We start from the raw sequence: 18296 nt of genomic DNA on the forward strand, positions 1-18296 counted from the left end.
GAGTTACCGACCGCTGTGAGCCTCCGTGTGCGTGCCTGGGATGGGTCCCTTGTCCTTTCCAAGAACAGCTGAACCAGCCCTCCAGGTCTCCAGCCCCGTTTATTATTATTTTGTGCGTAAAGAGGGGCGTGTTCACTTGGACACGGTGTGTAGATCTGAGAACAACTCTGTGGACTCGGCGACCCGGGGGTCGGCTTCCACCTATGGGAGATCGAACTCAGGTCCTCAGGATAGTGTGGCAAACGCCTTTACTATGCTGAGGCATCTCGGACGCCGTTAGTAACATTTTTTGTTGTTATTGTTTTGTTCCCAAATGTACATACTTCTGATTATTTCCCTCACCCTTGCACACACTCAGATTTCATTTCTTCCCGAAAATTGACTACGTAGTTTCCTAATTAAAAAAAAAAAATCCTCTCCCATCTGACGTCATCACCCGAAACCGCGCCCCCAAAGCAACAGCGTTCTTAGAGCGTCCTAGAGCGGAAGTGACGCAACGCACATGCGCCTGACTGTAAGGCGAGCACGGAAAGGGCTGTTTGCGTCGGCGCGCCGCACTCCCTTCCGGAAGTGGCTGCATCCTCAGCATGCTGGCGGAGCTCGGTTTCGTCGGGACTATCGGCGAAGATGACGAGGTGCCGGTGGAGCCTGAGTCGGACTCCGGGGACGACGAGGAGGAGGTGGGCGCCTGCGAACGAGAGCGGCGGGGGAAGGAGCGGTGGGTGGGAGCGGCCGGGAACGAGCTGCGGGCCCCAGGCTGTCCCCACGCAGCCGGTTCACCCAGGCTGTGCAGAGTCGACCTCCGCAGGCGAAGTCAGTCTTGCTTGCTGCCCAGTCGGGGACACCGTGCTCTCTTCTATCCCCCCAAGCGTGGAGCTGGGTGGTCGGGAGGTAGCCCTGAGCTAGTGGCTGTAGGGTGAGTGGCGACAAAAAAAAAAAAGAAAACCAAAACAAAACCAAAAAACTGCGTGCCTCACCGTTATCTGCCTGCCTGACCCTGCGGATGGTCCACGGCGTGTGCAGTCGAATTCCGAGAAAGCTAAACGCTAAGGCTCCATGCGGTGTTTGCATCTCAGGATGGAACGGCCTCCGACCACCCACCCGATTCTTTCTTCCTCCCTCTGCCGAGTCACACCTGGACACCTGCAGCCCTCACTTCGTTCCCACTTTTGTCCCGTCCCTTCTGGCAGTCTCTTCACTTAGCAGCAGAGTGGTCTTTTCATGAAGCGGTCCCCTTGGAACTGCCCCTTGTTCCCAACCCTGCAGCTGCTTTCCTGTGGCTTTCAGAGTGGGTCAGGCTCTGTCCTTTGCACCATTTGACTCTCACAGTCCTCGTCATGACTGCCCCCTCCACCCCGTGTGGGGGTGTGTCCATGCAGGTACAGTGTGTGGGGTACATTGTTGGCAGGCCAAAGGTTAGTGAGCACCAAGTGTCATTCCTCAGGAGCTGTTCACTTTGTTCCTGGAGTCAGATTTCTTGCTGGATTAAAGCACCAGTTAGTCTAGGCTGGCTAATCAGCTCCTGGGGATATGTCAGTTTCTGCCCTCCCAGAGGCTTTGGAGACATGATTTCTCTATGTAGGCTGGGCTGTCCTGGAACTCCCTCTGTAGACCAAACTGGCCTCGAACTCAGACCCACCTGCCCCTGCCGGCATTAAGGTGCTGAGACTGAGTGTGCCTCTACTGCCCACGGGATGGTGATTTTTTGTGTTTACCACCTAGTGTGGAACCTGTGTATATGAGGGACTCAATTGCTTTGTCTTTTTTCTTGGCTTTTTTTTTTTTTTTTTGGCTTTTACGAGACAGGTTTCTCTGTATTGTTTTGGAGGCTGTCAATCCAGCCCAGCCTCGAACTCACAGAGATCCGCCTGCCTCTGCCTCCCGAGTGCTGGGATTAAAGGCGTGCGCCACCAACACCCAGCTTTTTCTTGGCTTTACTGAGGTATAGTAATGTAGTTTTGTAAATATAAGGTTTACAATGTGATGGTTTGATATGTGTGTATTATTATTATCTTTTAATATTACTGAGAGTATATACAGAAAATGAAGTTAGTCTTTACTTTTTTTTTGTTTTGTTTTCTGGCAGTCCTGGGAATTGAACCTAGGGCCTCACTCATGCTAGGCAAGTGCTCTTTCACTGAACTTCAGTTCCCAGCCCATGTTAGCTTGTCTGTTGCTGTGATGGACACCCTGACTTGGGGAGGAAAGGGTTTAAGTCAGCTCACAGTTCTACATCACAATCCATCATCACAGGAAGTCAGGACAGGAACCTGCAGGCAGGAACTCAGGCAGAAGCCATGGAGGAATATTTACTGGCTCACTCAACCTGTGTCCTTCCTTGCACAAATCAGGACCACCTGTCCAGGAATCGCACCTGCCATGGTGGGCTGGACCCACCCAGATCAATCATTAGTTCCTGGACAGACTTTGGAAGGAAACTTGTTCGTGTTTGATCAGATTTTCTGTGGACTCACTTTTGGCCTTTCTAGACTACTGACTATCCACTTACAGGTTGTTAAAAACCTCCAGGGCAGTTGTAAGCTGATCACTTCCTTATTGTGGACCATATTTGCCTCGTCTGTTTCTTTTGTTTTCTGTGTGTTGACTTGAACCCAGGGCCTCATACATGCGAGACAGGCTCTCCCTGCTGATCCGTGCTCCCAGTTGTGGGTTTCTCCTACTAGGCCTCCTCCCTTCCCTCTTCCGATTCTGCCGTTCCTCGTCTCAGCCTGTCAGTTTCTCCTCTCCTCTTTGCAGGGGCCCATTGTGCTGGGCCGCAAGCAGAAAGCCTTGCAGAAGAACCGCAGTGCTGATTTCAACCCTGACTTCGTTTTCACCGAGAAGGAGGGCATGTATGATGGCAGCTGGGCCCTGGCTGATGTCATGAGCCAGCTCAAGAAGAAGGTGAGATTGACAGAGACGAGATGCATTTCGGGTGATGGGCTGTTAAAGTTGGATAGTAAGTGGGTATTAGGATAAACTCTTTTTTTTGTTTTTGTTTTTTTCGAGACAAGGTTTCTCTGTATTGTTTTGGAGGCTGTCCTGGAACTCACTCTGTAGACCATGCTGGTCTTGAACTCACAGAGATCCGCCTGCCTCTGCCTCCCAAGTGCTGGGACTAAAGGCGTGTATCTCTTATTTGTATTTGATACCTTCTTTTCTAAAAAATGTAATGTTCATATATGCATGTACTTTGTGTAGATCAAATCCTGTTTTGGTTGTCAACTGTGTGCAGACTCACAGGGTTGCCTAATAGCCTGGTTGCCTGAAATCTCTTTGTAGCCAAGGCTGCCTTTGACTTCATGACTTTTGCCTCAGTCTCCCAGAGGCTGGATTACAGTGTGAGCCACCATGCTTAGTTCAGATGAGCCTTCTCTGTAGTAACATTTGAGGTCTGACCCGCTGACACACCTGTTTGGTGTCCTTTGTGCATACACGTTTCTTTTTCCCATCCTGATTTTATCTGCAGAGGGCAGCCACTACCCTAGATGAGAAGATTGAGAAAGTGCGCAAGAAAAGGAAAGCAGAGGTGAGAATGAAGCCCCGCTGGTGGTTGTGGATGTGCTCGGCTGTCTGAGTGGCGGGTGGCAGGGACAGATGCTGCAGCCCAGGTGCTCACTGTCCTCACTGCCTGGCCACGCAGCCTGTCCTGCTGTTGAGCTCAGTACAGCTTCTGTTAGGTTTGGGATTTCCTGCTGTTGATAGTCACCTCTTGTGCTTTATTTTGCCCCAGGATAAAGAGGCCAAGTCTGGGAAAGTGGAGGAGAAAGAAGGCAGGGAAAGCTGTGACCTGAAGGGGCAGGAGGATCTGGGAGGGAATGAGGCAGACTCCAAGGATGAAGACTCTGAGACTGACTACTCCTCTGGAGATGAGGAGGTCCTCACTAAAGCAGGTAGGCCGGTGCTGAAGTGTGGAAACGGCAGGAAGCAGATGGGCTGCAGGCACCTTGCCTCTGTAGGAGCTGCGCTGTCTCCCTGCAGTGATGGGATGCTGTCTCCCTGCAGTGATGGGATGCCCTGCTCTTGGTTCTCTCTTCCCTTGCCCCTCTGTCGGGTGCTCATTCTGTGCAGGCAGCTGCTTCTTTCCTCGTCCTCAGCTCCGTACAGTGTCGGTTCATCTACAACCCACCTACTTGGGGCGATTCACCCATGTAGTGGGGGCTTCAATGAGTATTTTGATAGAATTCATTAACGTGTCAGTGTTGAATTGTGATAAGATCCTACTGTCTACACTGTACTTGCCAGACTGGGGTCCTGTCTGTATTTAATGGAGAAGTTTTGCCACATGACCACACCGTGTCCTTATCTGTGAAAGGAGTTTGGGAGAGCAGCCTCCCTGGACAGCATGGACAGCACTGAGGACATGGGAAGCAGAGGCAGGTGCTGGTACCAAGGGCCATGCTCACTGCTGTGTTTTTCCCATAGACACACTGAAAGTGAAGGACAGGAAGAAGAAGAAGAAGAAGGGCCAGGTGAGCCTGGGTGTGAGGTCGCAGGGCAGCTCTCGTTCACGTGCAGCTCGGGTTGCTTTGCTGAGTTCTCTTCTCGTCTGGTGCAGGAAGCAGGAGGGTTCTTTGAAGATGCATCTGAGTATGACAAAAACCTCTCCTTCCAGGACATGAACCTGTCCAGGCCCCTCCTGAAGGTAGTAGCTTTGACAGCGGGGGTTGATTCTCTTTTGATTGATTTAATTCTCTCTGTGTGCATGGGCTCATGGGAAGCTTGCATGCTTGTGAGCTGTGGTCTGTGGAAGCAAGAAGAGGGCATTGGAGTCCCTGGAGCTGGAGTTACAAGTGAGTGTGAGCTGCTATGGGTGCTAGGAACCAAATTCAAGTCTGCTGCAGGATCAGCAAGTACTCTTGATGGCTGAGCCATCACTGCAGCCCATTCGTGTTAGACCGGTAGGCCTTCAACTCTTGCTCTTCCTGCCTTCATCTCCCAAGGGCTGGCGTGCAGGTGTGCATCTCCACAACCAGCTGACAAGGGCTGACCCTTGCAGGAGTCCCCACCTAGGCTCTTTGCATTCTTCTTTGAGCCCCTCAACACAGTTACTGCTCGGCTGCCAGAGAGCCCTCCTGAGCAGATCCTGCCAGCTCTCAAGGCTCCCACTTTCACATGGAATAAAAGCCAAAGTCCTTACACTGACTTATAGACGTCTCTCTCTTCTGGTTACTTTTTTTTTCTTTCTTTTTTCAGGACAAGTTTTCCCTGTGTAGCTTTGTAGACCAGGGTGACCTGGAGCTCACAGAGATCCACCTGCCTCTGCCTCCCGAGTGCTGGGATTAAAGGTGTGCGCCACCAACGCCCGGCTTTCTGGTCCCTTTTTTTAAGGACAACTGTAGCACTTTCCTCCTTTGCATTTTCTGTTCCCTCTGCTTGAAAGACTGTTCTTCCAGAAGTCTATTGGGGTGTCCCTTCACCCCATCAGGGTTCACTGAGCCTTTCCCTGGCACCCCTGTTGTGACTTGCATTTCCTCTCTGCTTGTCTATCATTTATTTATCTCTGTAGAATGGATGTTTTTCTTCTGCTCTGTTTCTTTCTGCTGGTTCCCAAAGCAAGGCTTTTCTTTTTGTCCTCTGCTGTCCTGAGTGCAGCTGGTGCTTTAGGCTCTGGAGGAAAGGTGCTCATGAGGTTGCCTGTCCCTGGAAGGCTCAGTATAGTTATCTTGTTGTTTGCTATGATCCCCCCCCCCCCCCCATCTACCCTATCTGACTGTAACTTTTCTCCTCAGGCCATTACAGCCATGGGCTTCAAGCAGCCCACCCCAATCCAGAAGGCATGTATCCCTGTGGGTCTGCTGGGAAAAGACATCTGCGCCTGTGCAGCCACTGGGACAGGTGAAAGGGTAGGCGGGACAGGAGGCCAGAATACTCCAGGGCTCTAGATTGCTAAATACACTTGACTTTTTAAAGATTTACTTATTTTATTTATGTGTATGAGTATTTTGCTTTTATGTATGTATGTGTACATGTGTGCAGGCATATGGAGGCCAGAAGAGGATGTAGTATACCCTGTAACTGGGGTTATAGGCTTTAAACTACCATGTGGGTGCTGGGAAACCAACCTAGGTCCCTGCAAGAGCAGCATGTTCCCTTAACCACTGAACCCTCTGCAGCCTTTCCCTCCACTTGCCTTTTTGAACTATAGAAAAAGATTATAAAGCCAGATATGGTTGTGTATTCCTCTAATTGCAGAACTGAGACAGAGAGATTGTAAATTTTTGCCCAGTCTGGGCTATATAGAAAGACTATCTTAAAAAGAGGAAAATCTGGGGGGCTGGAGAGATGGCTCAGAGGTTAAGAGTACTGACTACTCTACCAAAGGTCCTGAGTTCAATTCCCTGCAACCACATGGTGGCTCACAACCATCTGTAATGAGACCTGGTGCCTTCTTCTGGCCAGCAGGCATACATGTAGGCAGAATACTGTATACATAATAAATAAATAAATACATAAGCAAAACAAATACATTAAAAAAAAAAAGAGAGGAAAATCTGGCTGGGTGGTAGTGCACACCTTTAATCCCAGCACTTGGGAGGCAGAGGCAGGTGGATCTCTGCAATTTGGAGCCCAGCCTGGCATACAAAGCGAGTTCTAGGACAGTTGGGACTGTTACATAGAGAAACCAAGTCTCAAAAAACAAACCAAAAAAAAAAAAAGATTTATTTTTAATTATATGTATATGTGTATGTCTGTGGGTATATGTACTGTGGATGCAGGTCTACAGAGTTCAGAAGAAGATGCCAGGTCCCTTTAAGGTGGAGTTTTAATCAGTTGGGAGCTGCCTGGCATGTGTGCTAGGAACTGTACTTCTCCTCTAGTTTAACTAGAGGAGTTAACTAGTTTAACCGTGATTCCAGCCCCTTGACTGGTAATTTTAACAGCCTTTAATGCTATGGGGATGCCAATTTGTCTTCATAGACTCGTGCCGTAGAACATTGAACTTTGGGACTAGAGAGATGACTCAGAAGTAAAGAGCATTAGCTACTTCTGCAGAGGACCAGTTTGGTTCCCAGCTCCCATTTGGCAGCTTAATAACTGTCTATGACTGCAGTTGCATGCGATCAGACACCTGATCTCTACCGTCCACCATGGGCACCAGGCATACATGCATACAGACAAAACACTCACTCACATAAAATGTAAAAATAAGTCTTGGGGCTGGAGAGGGAGCTTAATGGTTAAGAGCATTGGCTGTTCTTCCAAGGGACCTGGGTTCAGTTCTTAGTCCCCACGTAGCAGTTCATAGCTGTCTCTAACTCCAATTCCAGAGTTCTCTGTGGGCACATGTATGTGGCATGCATTCACAGGCATACATGTCAATGAACAGATGTCTAAGATAATAAATAACGAAGTCTCTAAGAGTGTTGAGCTTTATTTCTGGCATCCACTGGTAGTGGGGTGGGGGTAGATGCCAGCTGGTCCTCTGGAGGGCACCTAGCCTGGTAACAGTTATTCTTTCATGTTTTTCTCTTAAGTTTACATTGACCTTGTTTGACAGCAGGAAAACAATTCCATGCATAAGGCTCATGTTTCCAAGGCAGAGATGTGGGTTCCTGTGTTCTGGTGGAACCAAAGCATGGAAGGTGCTGAACCTGCTGTCTGCTCTCCTGTTCTCCCTCCAGGCAAAACTGCAGCATTTGCATTGCCTGTCTTGGAGCGTCTGATCTACAAGCCCCGCCAGGCTGCAGTCACTCGAGTGCTGGTGCTGGTCCCTACCAGAGAGCTGGGCATCCAGGTGCACTCTGTTACCAAGCAGCTGGCCCAGTTCTGCAGCATCACCACCTGCCTGGCTGTGGGTAAGTGAGGGCCGCCAGCCTGTGGGAGATATGCTGTGATAGATGAGGGAGGCTGTGCTTCACCCACCTCCAGGTGTCAGGAAGACACCTTTTTGCTGATTGAATCCACCTAAAACTCAGTTGACATATTTTCATAGTGAACATAGAGGCAAGGGAAGACATTTCAGTAATATTTAACTTTTTTTTGTTTGTTTTACACTTTTGAGGTAAGGTTTTACTCTGTAACCCAGGTTGACTTAGAACTATGTAGGTCAGTTTGGCCTCAACCACAGCAATCTTCCTGACTTACCTTCTTGCTGCTAAGTGAGATTACAGGTATGAGCCACCACACTCACCAGGACTTAACATCCTGAATTTGTGGTGCTGGGGATTGAATCTCTGACCTTTTGCATGATACTGTATCACTGAACTCCATTCCTACTCATAAAATTTAACCGTGGGGCTGGAGAGTTGGTCTAGTGATTCAGCAGACTTGCTGTTCTGTTGTAATACAGGACCTGGGTTTCAGTTGCCAACATCCACATGGTAACTCACAACTGTCTGTAACTTAAGTTCTGAGGGATCTGACGTTTTCTTCTGAGCTCTTAGGGCATCAGCACCAGGTGTGCACATGGTGTACTCAACATATGCAGGTAAAAGACCTATGCACATAATAAAATGAAACAGACTTTAAAAAAAAAAAGCCTGGTGTGTGATACACAGGCCTTTATTAATCCCAGCACTTGGGAGGCACAGGGAGTCCAATCTCTGTGAATTGGAGGCCAGCCTGGTCTACAGAGAAAGTTCCAGGACAGCCAGGCTGCACAGTGACACCCTGTCCACAAACACAAAGAAGACTTAACCTTGAGAAGGAAAATTGAGGGTTGGGGGTGGAGTTCCATGGTAGCGGGCTTGTGTAGTTTCTGGTAGTCTCTGGGTTCCTCTCCTAGTAACACATAGACAGTATTATTCTCCATAAAATCTTGGATAACCCTCATACTTGGGAGGATGAGGTGGGGTCATTGCCAGCCTGGTCCAAACAGTGAGACCCTGTCTCAAACCAAGGAAAGACAGATGAGGCTTCAGACCTTTTCTTGGTTCTGAATCAGTTCACAATAAAACTTCTGCTTATTGTAAATAAGTGCTTTGGGAGGTCGTTCCCTGGTGAGGTTCAAGTGTCATCTAGTCTCTTACCCTCTGTATGTAGTTGGAAGTCAGGGATGACTTTGGTCTTCATGTACAGGAATGTCATCAGTTTGCATAGCTGATAGTCTCAGACCTTGGATAGCTCCAGTTATTCAATTCTGAAGCAGGGTTTTGATGTCTGCCCTCAGCCCGAATGTAACGAATGCATCTGCTTCATTGAGAAAGAAGTCTTGTCTTGTTCCCTGTGTGTTCTGTGTTTGGCCTGCGCCCTAGAGGGTAGCACTGATGAATGAATGACCAAGCCATCCCCTGGGGTCTGCTCTCTGCAGGTGGCCTGGATGTGAAGTCTCAGGAAGCTGCTCTTCGGGCAGCACCGGACATCCTCATTGCCACACCTGGCCGGCTCATCGACCACCTGCACAACTGCCCCTCCTTCCACCTGAGCAGCATTGAAGTGCTCATCCTGGATGAGGCTGACAGGTATGCTCCCTGTGGTGCTCACCAAGGCTCTTGGTCAATGCATGTAAAACCATTTAACCACATACTTCATCTCTGTCCAGATTTAGAGGTCAGGTTTCCCTAGGTATGCATGTGTGCTACCCCCACCCCTTCCTCCCTCCCTGTGTGGAGTGAGCTGTTTAGGAGATAGGAGAGGTCATTCAGGAACAGTGCTGCAGGCCTGTAATCCCAGCACTTGAAGACTGGGAGACTGAGGCAGGAAGACTGTCAAGAGTTTGAGTCAAGCTTAGGACACATAGTAAGTTTCAGACCAGCCTGGATATAGAGTGAGAACTTGTTTCCAAAAAAGGTCAAATTACGTGAGCTCTCCCATTTCCCAGTATTTGAGAATGTGACTGAGATCCTCAGGACAGATCTTTTTCTTGTCTGTATGTGAGAATAAGAACAGCATCCACACAGGACAGTACAGAGTAATGCAGGCAAGGGAATATAGCCTGCACATTGCATCTCCCGACTGCTCCCTCCATACTAATGCAGGCAAGGGAATATAGCCTGTACATTGCATCTCCCGACTGCTCCCTCCATACCTCCCTCCCCTCCACACTTCTGCCCCTCCCACACTGCCCCCTTCTCCCGTGTTCCTTTGCTTGCTGTCTCATACATGTCCCAATTGGACCAGTGATGGCGGCCAGTTGGGAGGATGGTTCACCCTCACTGTGGATCCTGGAAGAATTCAGGTGCCTCGCGTGTGCCTCTCCTCAGCTCAGCTAATGACAGGCCAGTCCTTCCCCTGGTCAGCTCTGTTTCACATCTGTGGTGTACCTATTGGTAAATCCTGTTGGCACCCAGCATGGGGCTCTTTCTCAACCCAGCACCTTCCCTTAACCTGCTTCAAGCTTCTGTAAGCCTTAGCCCAGCAGCCTTGTCCCAAGGATGGCTTATCAGTCCAGTCACCAGGGCAGGACAAATGCCTGAGAGCAAGCTGAGGAGATACTCTAGATGGCGACTAAGAGGTGTGAGTGCCAGCTGCAATGCAGAGGCAAATGAGTGAGCAGTGGAGCAGGCTTGGTCTCGTCTGAACACTCAGATGTTTGGCACTGTGGCTTACTGTCCATCCGTACATGCTGGGACATTGGGGGATAAGCTGTCATGATCTCAGTGCCTTGCAGAATAGAAGGACGGAGATAACAGCGAGGGGGAGATAACTGATCACAGAGACCCCCTGCCTGTGCCTCCTGAGTGGTGGGTTTAGAGGCCTGCGTCACCACCACCCGGCCAGAGAGCTCTTCTTCAGCACACCTGTCCTCTTCTTCCAGAATGCTGGACGAATATTTCGAGGAGCAGATGAAGGAGATTATCCGAATGTGTTCCCACCACCGCCAGACCATGCTCTTCTCAGCCACCATGACAGATGAGGTGGGTGTGCCTAGGGGCGTGCAGAGGAACCCAGCTGGGCAAGCCCTTTTTCTTTGTCTTTCTGAGCTGAGCAGCTCTTGCCCTGTACTTGGCAGGTGAAAGATCTGGCTTCGGTCTCCTTAAAGAACCCTGTGCGGATATTTGTGAACAGCAACACAGATGTAGCTCCCTTCCTTCGGCAGGAGTTCATACGGATCCGGCCTAACAGGGAAGGGGACCGGGAAGCCATTGTGGCAGGTGAAGGCCCAGGGCAGTACTTGGCAGGGTTGTCATCAGCACTGGTGCTTTTTTATTTTTGGCCTCTAGCCATGTCCATCCATTTCCCCCAGCTCAAGTAGTGGCATTGCTTGTCAGCCATCCCGAGTCGTCTCTCGGGAGGCCAGCTGTGCTGTGCCTCTGATTATTCCCACTCCATGATGTGGACCACACTTGGGAGCTGGCTTCTCTGTCTGTGCCTTGGCGTGCAAGCCCCAGTCTACCCAGCGCTGGCTCACTCTTCTCCCTCCAGCTCTACTGATGAGAACCTTCACTGACCACGTGATGCTGTTCACCCAGACCAAGAAGCAAGCCCACCGCATGCACATTCTTCTGGGGCTGTTGGGGCTGCAGGTGGGCGAGCTCCACGGCAACTTGTCACAGACACAGCGGCTGGAGGCCCTCCGGTAATACTCAGGGTCTGGGGGAGCTTGTTGAGAGAACTAGGACCCTGGGAGTTGCGTTAGAGCAGTGGCAGGGAACACAAATAGTGCAGTGTCCCGCTTGACACAGTTGACCTAAGCCAGTGTCTGCTACCATACAAGGTCTTGGGAGCCTGGGGTGAGAGTCACTGGGTCTCAGAAACCATTTAGTTTCAAGGTTACATGTAATTGGAACTTGCTTGACCTTTGAGCAGGTCGCCCTCATTGCTCTCCCGTGGAGCCCCAGCAGGAAGCACATGGTCTTTGTGTGTCTTCCCAGAAGCTCACATGTCAGTTGATTCAGACTCACACTTCCTGGGCTGCAGAGGGAAGCTACAGGAAGGGGGTCCTGCAGAACACCCTCAGTCCTGCCTGTTCATCACAGGCTGAGAGGTGTGTGTGAAGCCAGGAAGCCCCACTGAGGCTCTGGCCTCTGCTCTCTGCTGTAGTTAGGTGTTCCCAAATTTGAGTGTGACGGGAATTGCTTCCTGAGACAGTATACACCCGATCTGATGTGCTTAGGTAATGCTGGGTAAGGCTGAGTGTAGGGAGGCTGGCATTTAACTCTGCTCACGGGCTGGGGGTGGGGTGTGGCTCTGGTAGAAGGCTTGCATAAGATTCCCATCTAACCTCATAAATTAAATATATACACACTATGATGAGCACGCCCTGTTGCATGGACTCCAGGAGGATTTATGGTGACTCTGTTTATTTGTTTGAGTTACTTATTTTGGTTTTTTTTTTAAGATTTTATTTATTTATTATGAATACAACATCCTGCCTCTACGTATGTCTGCACGCCAGGAGAGGGCACCAGATCTCATTACGGATGGTTGTGAGCCACCATGTGGTTGCTGGGAATTGAACTCAGGACCTCTGGAAGAGCAGTCAGTGCTCTTAACCGCTGAGCCATCTTTCCAGCCCCTATTTTGGGTTTTCAAAACAGCATTTCTTTGTGTAGCTCTGGCTAACTTCAAACTGCCTGCCTCTGCCTCCTAAGTGCTGGGATTAAAGGTGTGCATTGCTGCCTTACCAACTTTATTATTTTCATTCTGTGTTTGATCTGTTTGTTTTTGGTACTTGGATGTGTGCCATGGTGCAAGTGTGGAGGTCAGAAATTACTTGCAGGAATTAGTTCTCTCCTTCCACCATGTGGGTCCCAGGGATTGAACTCAGGTCCTCAGGCTTGGTCGTAAGTGCCTTTACCTCCTGAGCCATCTCGTGTGGTGTTGGACTGAGGCAGCTTATTGAACATCTCTGTGGCTCTTTCCAGGCGCTTTAAGGATGAACAGATTGACATCCTGGTGGCCACAGATGTGGCAGCCCGTGGGCTTGACATTGAAGGAGTGAAAACAGTGAGTGTGTCTTCTGTTGCTTGCTGGTGGTGCTGCCCTGTGCCTGCCCACACACCTCACTGGTGGACGATCTGCTCTCTAGGTGATCAACTTCACCATGCCCAACACTGTCAAACACTATGTGCACCGTGTGGGGCGAACCGCACGTGCTGGCAGGGCTGGGCGCTCTGTCTCTCTGGTGGGAGAAGAGGAGCGGAAGATGCTGAAGGAGATTGTGAAGGCTGCCAAGGCTCCAGTGAAGGCACGGATCATCCCCCAGGGTGAGCTGCACAAGGCGCTGGTCAGGCAGAAGATGTTACCAAGAGCTCTGTAGCCTGGCAGCCCGAGTCCCCGGACAGGCCTCCTCCCCCCTGGGTGTCAGGCTGTGTAATGGGATGATAATAGGATAGCAGATGTAGGGCCCAGCTGATCACAGCTTCCTTACAAGTTAAGAGAGGCTTTTCATTTCTTCTTCTTCTTTTTTTTTTTTTTTTTTGGTTTTTCGAGACAGGGTTTCTCTGTGGCTTTGGAGGCTGTCCTGGAACTCACTCTGTAGACCAGGCTGGCCTCGAACTCACAGAGATCCACCTGCTTCTGCCTCCCCAGTGCTGGGATTAAAGGCGTGCGCCACCAACGCCTGGCTTTTTTTTTTTTTTTTGGTTTTTCAAGACAGGGTTTCTCTGTGGCTTTGGAGCCTGTCCTGGAACTCGCTCTGTAGACCAGGCTGGCCTTGAATTCACAGAGATTCACCTGCCTCTGCCTCCTGAGTGCTGGGATTAAAGGCGTGCGCCACCAACGCCCGGTGCTAAATTTCTTCCTTTTTTTTTTTTGAGACAGGGTTTAAATTTATTTCTTATGTATACATTTATTTCTTATGCCTGTCTGTGTATATGACTGCAGCTACAAGAGGGTGTCAGACCTCATTACAGATAGCTGTGAGCCACCATGTAGTTGCTAGAATTGAACTCAGGACCTCTGGAAGAGCAGCCAGTGCTCTTAACTGCTGAGCCATCTCTCCAGCCCTTGTTTCACTTTTTTGAGAAAACATTTCTTTGTGTAACAGCTCTGGCTGTCCTGGAACTTGCTTTGTAGAGACCAGAGTGACCTGGAACTCACAGAAATCTTCCTGCCTCCACCTCCTGGGAGCTAGCAGTGTGCACTACCATGCCTGGCTTTGGCTTACCTGTGCTAATGTTAGCAAATTGAGTTTGATTGTTGAAATCAGTGATAATAAAAATGAAGTCTGGAATCCAAGAGCTCATCACTGTCCACACTGAGGGGGGCTGCAGCCCTCAGTATCTCTTGTGTTTGTAGATGCCCTTTTTTCTAGTTGCTTTTTTTTTTTTTTTTTTTTTTTTTTGGTTTTTCGAGACGGTTTCTCTGTGGCTTTGGAGTCTAGTTGCTTTTTAATTTGTTTTGAGAGTCTGTTTGTTTTTATTTTATGTGTATGGGTCTTCTGACTGTATGATGCTATGCTGTTCTTGGAGACCAGAAGAGGGCATCAGATCATCTAGAACTGGAGATACAGATGATTGTGGGCCACATGTGGGTGCTGTGAACCAACCCCCGTCTCTGAAGAACAGCCAGCGCTCCTCCGCTTTTACTTTAGGTTGTTAGTCAGGGAATGGCTCCTGCTGTGTGCTCAGTCTCAGTGCTGTCCCAGGAGCCGGGGATTGAGCAAGGAACAGAACAGCTGATCTGAGTGAGAGTCAGTGAGTTAATAGTCAATGCCACTGAGAGTGACGGGGAGGAGCCAGTTCAGAAAAGCTGCTCAGAGCTGGGTGTGGAGTTGATGCCTGTATCCCCAGTACTTGGGAGTTGCAGGCAGAAGATTAGGAGTTCAAAGCTGTTCTCGATGGGTGGTGGTGGTGGTGGAGCATGCTTTTAATCCCAGCACTCGGGTGGCAGAGGCAGGGAGAGCTCATTGAGTTTAAGGCCAGCCTGGTCTAGAGAGCGAGTTCCAGGACAGCCAGAGCTGTTACACAGAGAAACCCTGCCTTGAAAAATAAAAAAAAAAAAAAGAAAACTATTCTCAGCAACACAGCAATTAAGAGGCCAGCCTAGATTACATGATATTGTGTTTATAAAACAAAACAGCTGTTTTGCAAAGGCTGCTGAGCAGCTGTCTTTGAGCCGAGTCCTGGGTGACAAGTAAGGGGCCAATGAGCCAGCCCCTAAGGACTGACTGTGATTGAGCACGAGCAGCAGGTCTGGGCAGGAATGAATTGGTGTGTGGATGAAGGAAGGGAAGTCAGGGAACCAGGGCACAGGGCCGCTCTAAAACAGCAGAATTCATTCTAAGAGCAACAGGAAGCCATGGGGGGGGGAGGTTACAGGATTTTTTTGTTGTTGTGGTTTTAATCTTTTTGTGTGTGGGGGGGGGGCACATGTGTGTGTCTTGCTGCATTCCCAGAAGTCAGAGGACAACCTCGGTTCTTGGTCCTCACTTTCTACCTTATCTAACACTAGCTGGCCTTTGACCTTCTAGTGACTGTTTTTACTTCCCATCTGGCTATAGGAGCAACTGGGATCACAGATGTGTGCCTTTGCCTAGTTTTATGTGAGTCCTGGAGATTTGAACTTGTGTCTTCATCCTTGTGTGGCATCTCCCCGGGCCTTGTTTGTTCACTTTTGAGATGAGTTCTGGGTGTGTTGTGTTCAGGCTGGCCCCAGACTCCTGGGCCCAAGCAGATCTCCGCCTTCTGAGTAATGAGGGCTGTAGGCCGGGACCACAGGGAGGTATTCAGGAAGGAAGCTCTGTGTCCCTAAGTAGGTGTCTGCGTTATTTTACTAGCTGCCTCGTAGTTACTCTCGGTTTTACTCTTTATTTGTTTCCTGTAAGATGTTATCCTCAAATTTCGGGACAAGATTGAGAAAATGGAGAAAGATGTGTATGCTGTGCTGCAGCTGGAGGCGGAAGAAAAAGAGATGCAGCAGTCAGAGGCCCAGGTGAGGCTGTGTGGCTGTCCCCACCCCCGCTGCTCAGTGGTAGCTGCATTGCTCACCTGGCAGTGGCTGCTGCAGCTCCACCCATGTGTGCTGTGCCAACCCCACAGATAGACACAGCAAAGCGGCTCTTGGAGAAGGGGAAGGAGACAGCAGACCAGGAGCCTGAGAGGAGCTGGTTCCAGACCAAAGAAGAGAGGAAGAAAGAGAAGAGTAAGTGAGCATTAGTGGGACATGCTTGCCGTGCAGGCCTAAGGACCTGAGTCTGAGTCGCTAAACCCATCTCACAGCTTTAAAAAATGGAAGCATGCGTCTTTATCATGAGTAGATTATAATTTAACTTTTCTCTCTTAATGACTATTGAAAGGTTTTTTGTTTTGTTTTGTTTTGGTTTTTTGAGACAGGGTTTCTCTGTGGCTTTGGAGCCTGGAACTCGCTTGGTAGTCCAGGCTGTTTTGTTTTTTTAGACAGGGTTTCCGTATTGTTTTGGAGGCTATCCTGGAACTCACTCTGTAGACCAGGCTGGCCTCGAACTCAGAGATCTGCCTGCCTCGGCCTCCCGAGTGCTGGGATTAAAGGAGTGCACCACCAATGCCGGGCCAGATCTTACTCTTAACAATGTGTCTTTGTCAGTTTCATTGTGTATTAGTATATTTGGATCACACCTCCACTGCTGTCCCTTCCCCTCTGCACTGAGCCTCTTTCCAGCAAGTCCCCTCCTGCTTTGAAGTCTGCTTTTCATGGCTGCTGCATTTAATTAGGTCACTGGCAAGAACATGGATGGGGGTTATTCCCTTGAATGGGGGCAACTTGCCAGTGGCTATATCACTGAGGAATGTGATTCCCTTTCCCTGGGCCCCCATTCTTACCTGATAGGCACTTTTCTAAGCGAATATCACTCCCCACTAGTTACTTTTCATCTTAAGCTTTAAAGGCATAACGAAACGATCCCTGAAACCCATGCTCTGTTCTCACTCCAGTTGCCAAGGCTCTGCAGGAGTTTGACTTGGCCTTAAGAGGAAAGAAGAAAAGAAAGAAGTTTATGAAGGATGCCAAGAAGAAGGGAGAGATGACAGTGAGTAGCCTCCCTCTGGAGTTGGGTCCCATGGAACACTGGTCTGTTCTGTGCTCATCCCTCACTGTGCCCCCAGGCAGAGGAGCGGTCCCAGTTTGAAATCCTCAAGGCACAGATGTTTGCAGAGCGGCTGGCCAAGAGGAACCGCAGAACCAAGCGAGCACGGGCAATGCCGGAGGAAGAGCCTGCAGCAGGCCGTGGTAAGAGATGAGTTCGCCCTGACACCCGAACCATGGCAGGAGTTGGTGGGGATGGCGGTGGCCAAGGTTTGGAGGAAGTGGCATGCACCAGTGTATACTGGCTTTGGAATCCTCACGTAGACCTTCAAAGGACTTACCAACTCCCTCCGACCCATGTTTCTCTGCAGCCAAACAGCAGAAGCAGCAGCAGAAGAAGTCTGTGTTTGATGAAGAACTCACCAACACAAGCAAAAAGGCCCTGAAACAGTACCGAGCTGGGTAGGATTTTAAGTGCTCCTCAGCCCTTGGTGTGCTAGAAACTGAGGTGTCTGCATCCTTGCCCACTCCCAACTTTCTTTTTGTTTTTTTTTCCTTTTGTATTTTTTTTTATTCTTTTTTTAAAAATTTAGATAAGAAACAAGGTTGCTTCACAAGTCAGTTCCAGGTCCCTCTCCCTTTCCCTCCCCTCCTCCCGTGCCCTCCCCCCCACTCCCAACTCTCTTAACTAGGGTTTCATAATGCTGTGACTTAGGACACTCTGTACCCCGAGGGCCTGATGTGCAAGAGCAGGAGAGGTGTTGTCTGTTCCTTGTATAAATTCCCTCATCTAGACATCTGTCTAGGCTGGTTGGGAAAGGCCTCTTCCTGCTGATCTTAAAGCTGGCTTCCCGAAACGTGTGTTGTTTTGTAAAATCCCACAGGAGCCTGGCTCTCAGGCACTGAAACTCACATGGCTATACCCATCCCACCGATGCCGCCCTTTTTGTGAAGTCAAGATGGGGTGCATCATTGACGTGTCCCGCAGCCTCCCCATCTCACATTTCATCTCTTACAGCCCTTCCTTTGAAGAGAGGAAACAGTTAGGTCTGTCCCGCCAGAGAAGAGGGAACTTCAAATCTAAGTCCAGGTGATGTTGCGCTGTGGAGGGCAGAGGCGGTCGGTACCCTGGGGCTGAAGAAGCGAGCTGTCTTGGGAGGCAGCACTGTTCCTCCCTTCTGGCTTTAATTGTGTTGATTTTCTTAATAGGTATAAGAGAAAGAAGTAACCCAGTGGTGTGAAGAAGTTGATGGGACAATTTTATATCCCTTCCCTGTGGGAAGTCATCTTGTCTTGGTCTGTTTTTTTCCATTTGTAAAACAGTAACAACAAAATCTCTTGAACAAGCCTGCTATTTGTATATCTGTTGCTGTTTTGTTTTTTTCAAGATGATGTTGGGAGAGTTTGTGTGTCTAGGGGCTGTTTTGTTTTGGTTTTAGTTTTTTGAGATAGAAGCTGTTTCTTATTAT

The 18296-nt window shown here is 49.4% G+C and overlaps 1 protein-coding gene across 1 annotated transcript; it reads left to right on the plus strand.

Annotated features, from left to right (window-relative positions):
- Positions 1 to 529: 529 nt before the first annotated feature.
- On the plus strand, positions 530 to 18187 carry Ddx27 (DEAD-box helicase 27). The gene is made up of 21 exons (XM_005074419.4): positions 530 to 680; positions 2758 to 2904; positions 3470 to 3529; positions 3734 to 3893; positions 4426 to 4472; positions 4559 to 4645; positions 5733 to 5838; positions 7626 to 7799; positions 9254 to 9404; positions 10700 to 10799; positions 10895 to 11036; positions 11308 to 11461; positions 12750 to 12831; positions 12914 to 13091; positions 15653 to 15759; positions 15867 to 15969; positions 16737 to 16831; positions 16908 to 17031; positions 17199 to 17289; positions 17846 to 17917; positions 18037 to 18187. Exons 1-21 carry the CDS (start codon positions 588 to 590, stop codon positions 18053 to 18055), a joined length of 2292 nt encoding a protein of 763 aa, XP_005074476.1. The 5' UTR covers positions 530 to 587; the 3' UTR covers positions 18056 to 18187.
- The last annotated feature ends 109 nt before the right edge of the window (positions 18188 to 18296 follow it).

The sequence above is a fragment of the Mesocricetus auratus genome, unplaced genomic scaffold, assembly GCF_017639785.1.
Source record: "Mesocricetus auratus isolate SY011 unplaced genomic scaffold, BCM_Maur_2.0 Super-Scaffold_100028, whole genome shotgun sequence".
Classification (NCBI taxonomy): Eukaryota; Metazoa; Chordata; class Mammalia; order Rodentia; family Cricetidae; genus Mesocricetus; species Mesocricetus auratus.

Bases quoted from the DNA above. Each gene is read 5' to 3' on its own strand.
- Ddx27 (XM_005074419.4), top strand. From the start codon at position 588: ATGCTGGCGGAGCTCGGTTTCGTCGGGACTATCGGCGAAGATGACGAG. The intron at 2,905-3,469 runs GTGAGATTGACA...TTTTATCTGCAG, and splicing joins TGAGCCAGCTCAAGAAGAAG to AGGGCAGCCACTACCCTAGA. The intron at 11,037-11,307 runs GTGAAGGCCCAG...TTCTCCCTCCAG, and splicing joins CCGGGAAGCCATTGTGGCAG to CTCTACTGATGAGAACCTTC.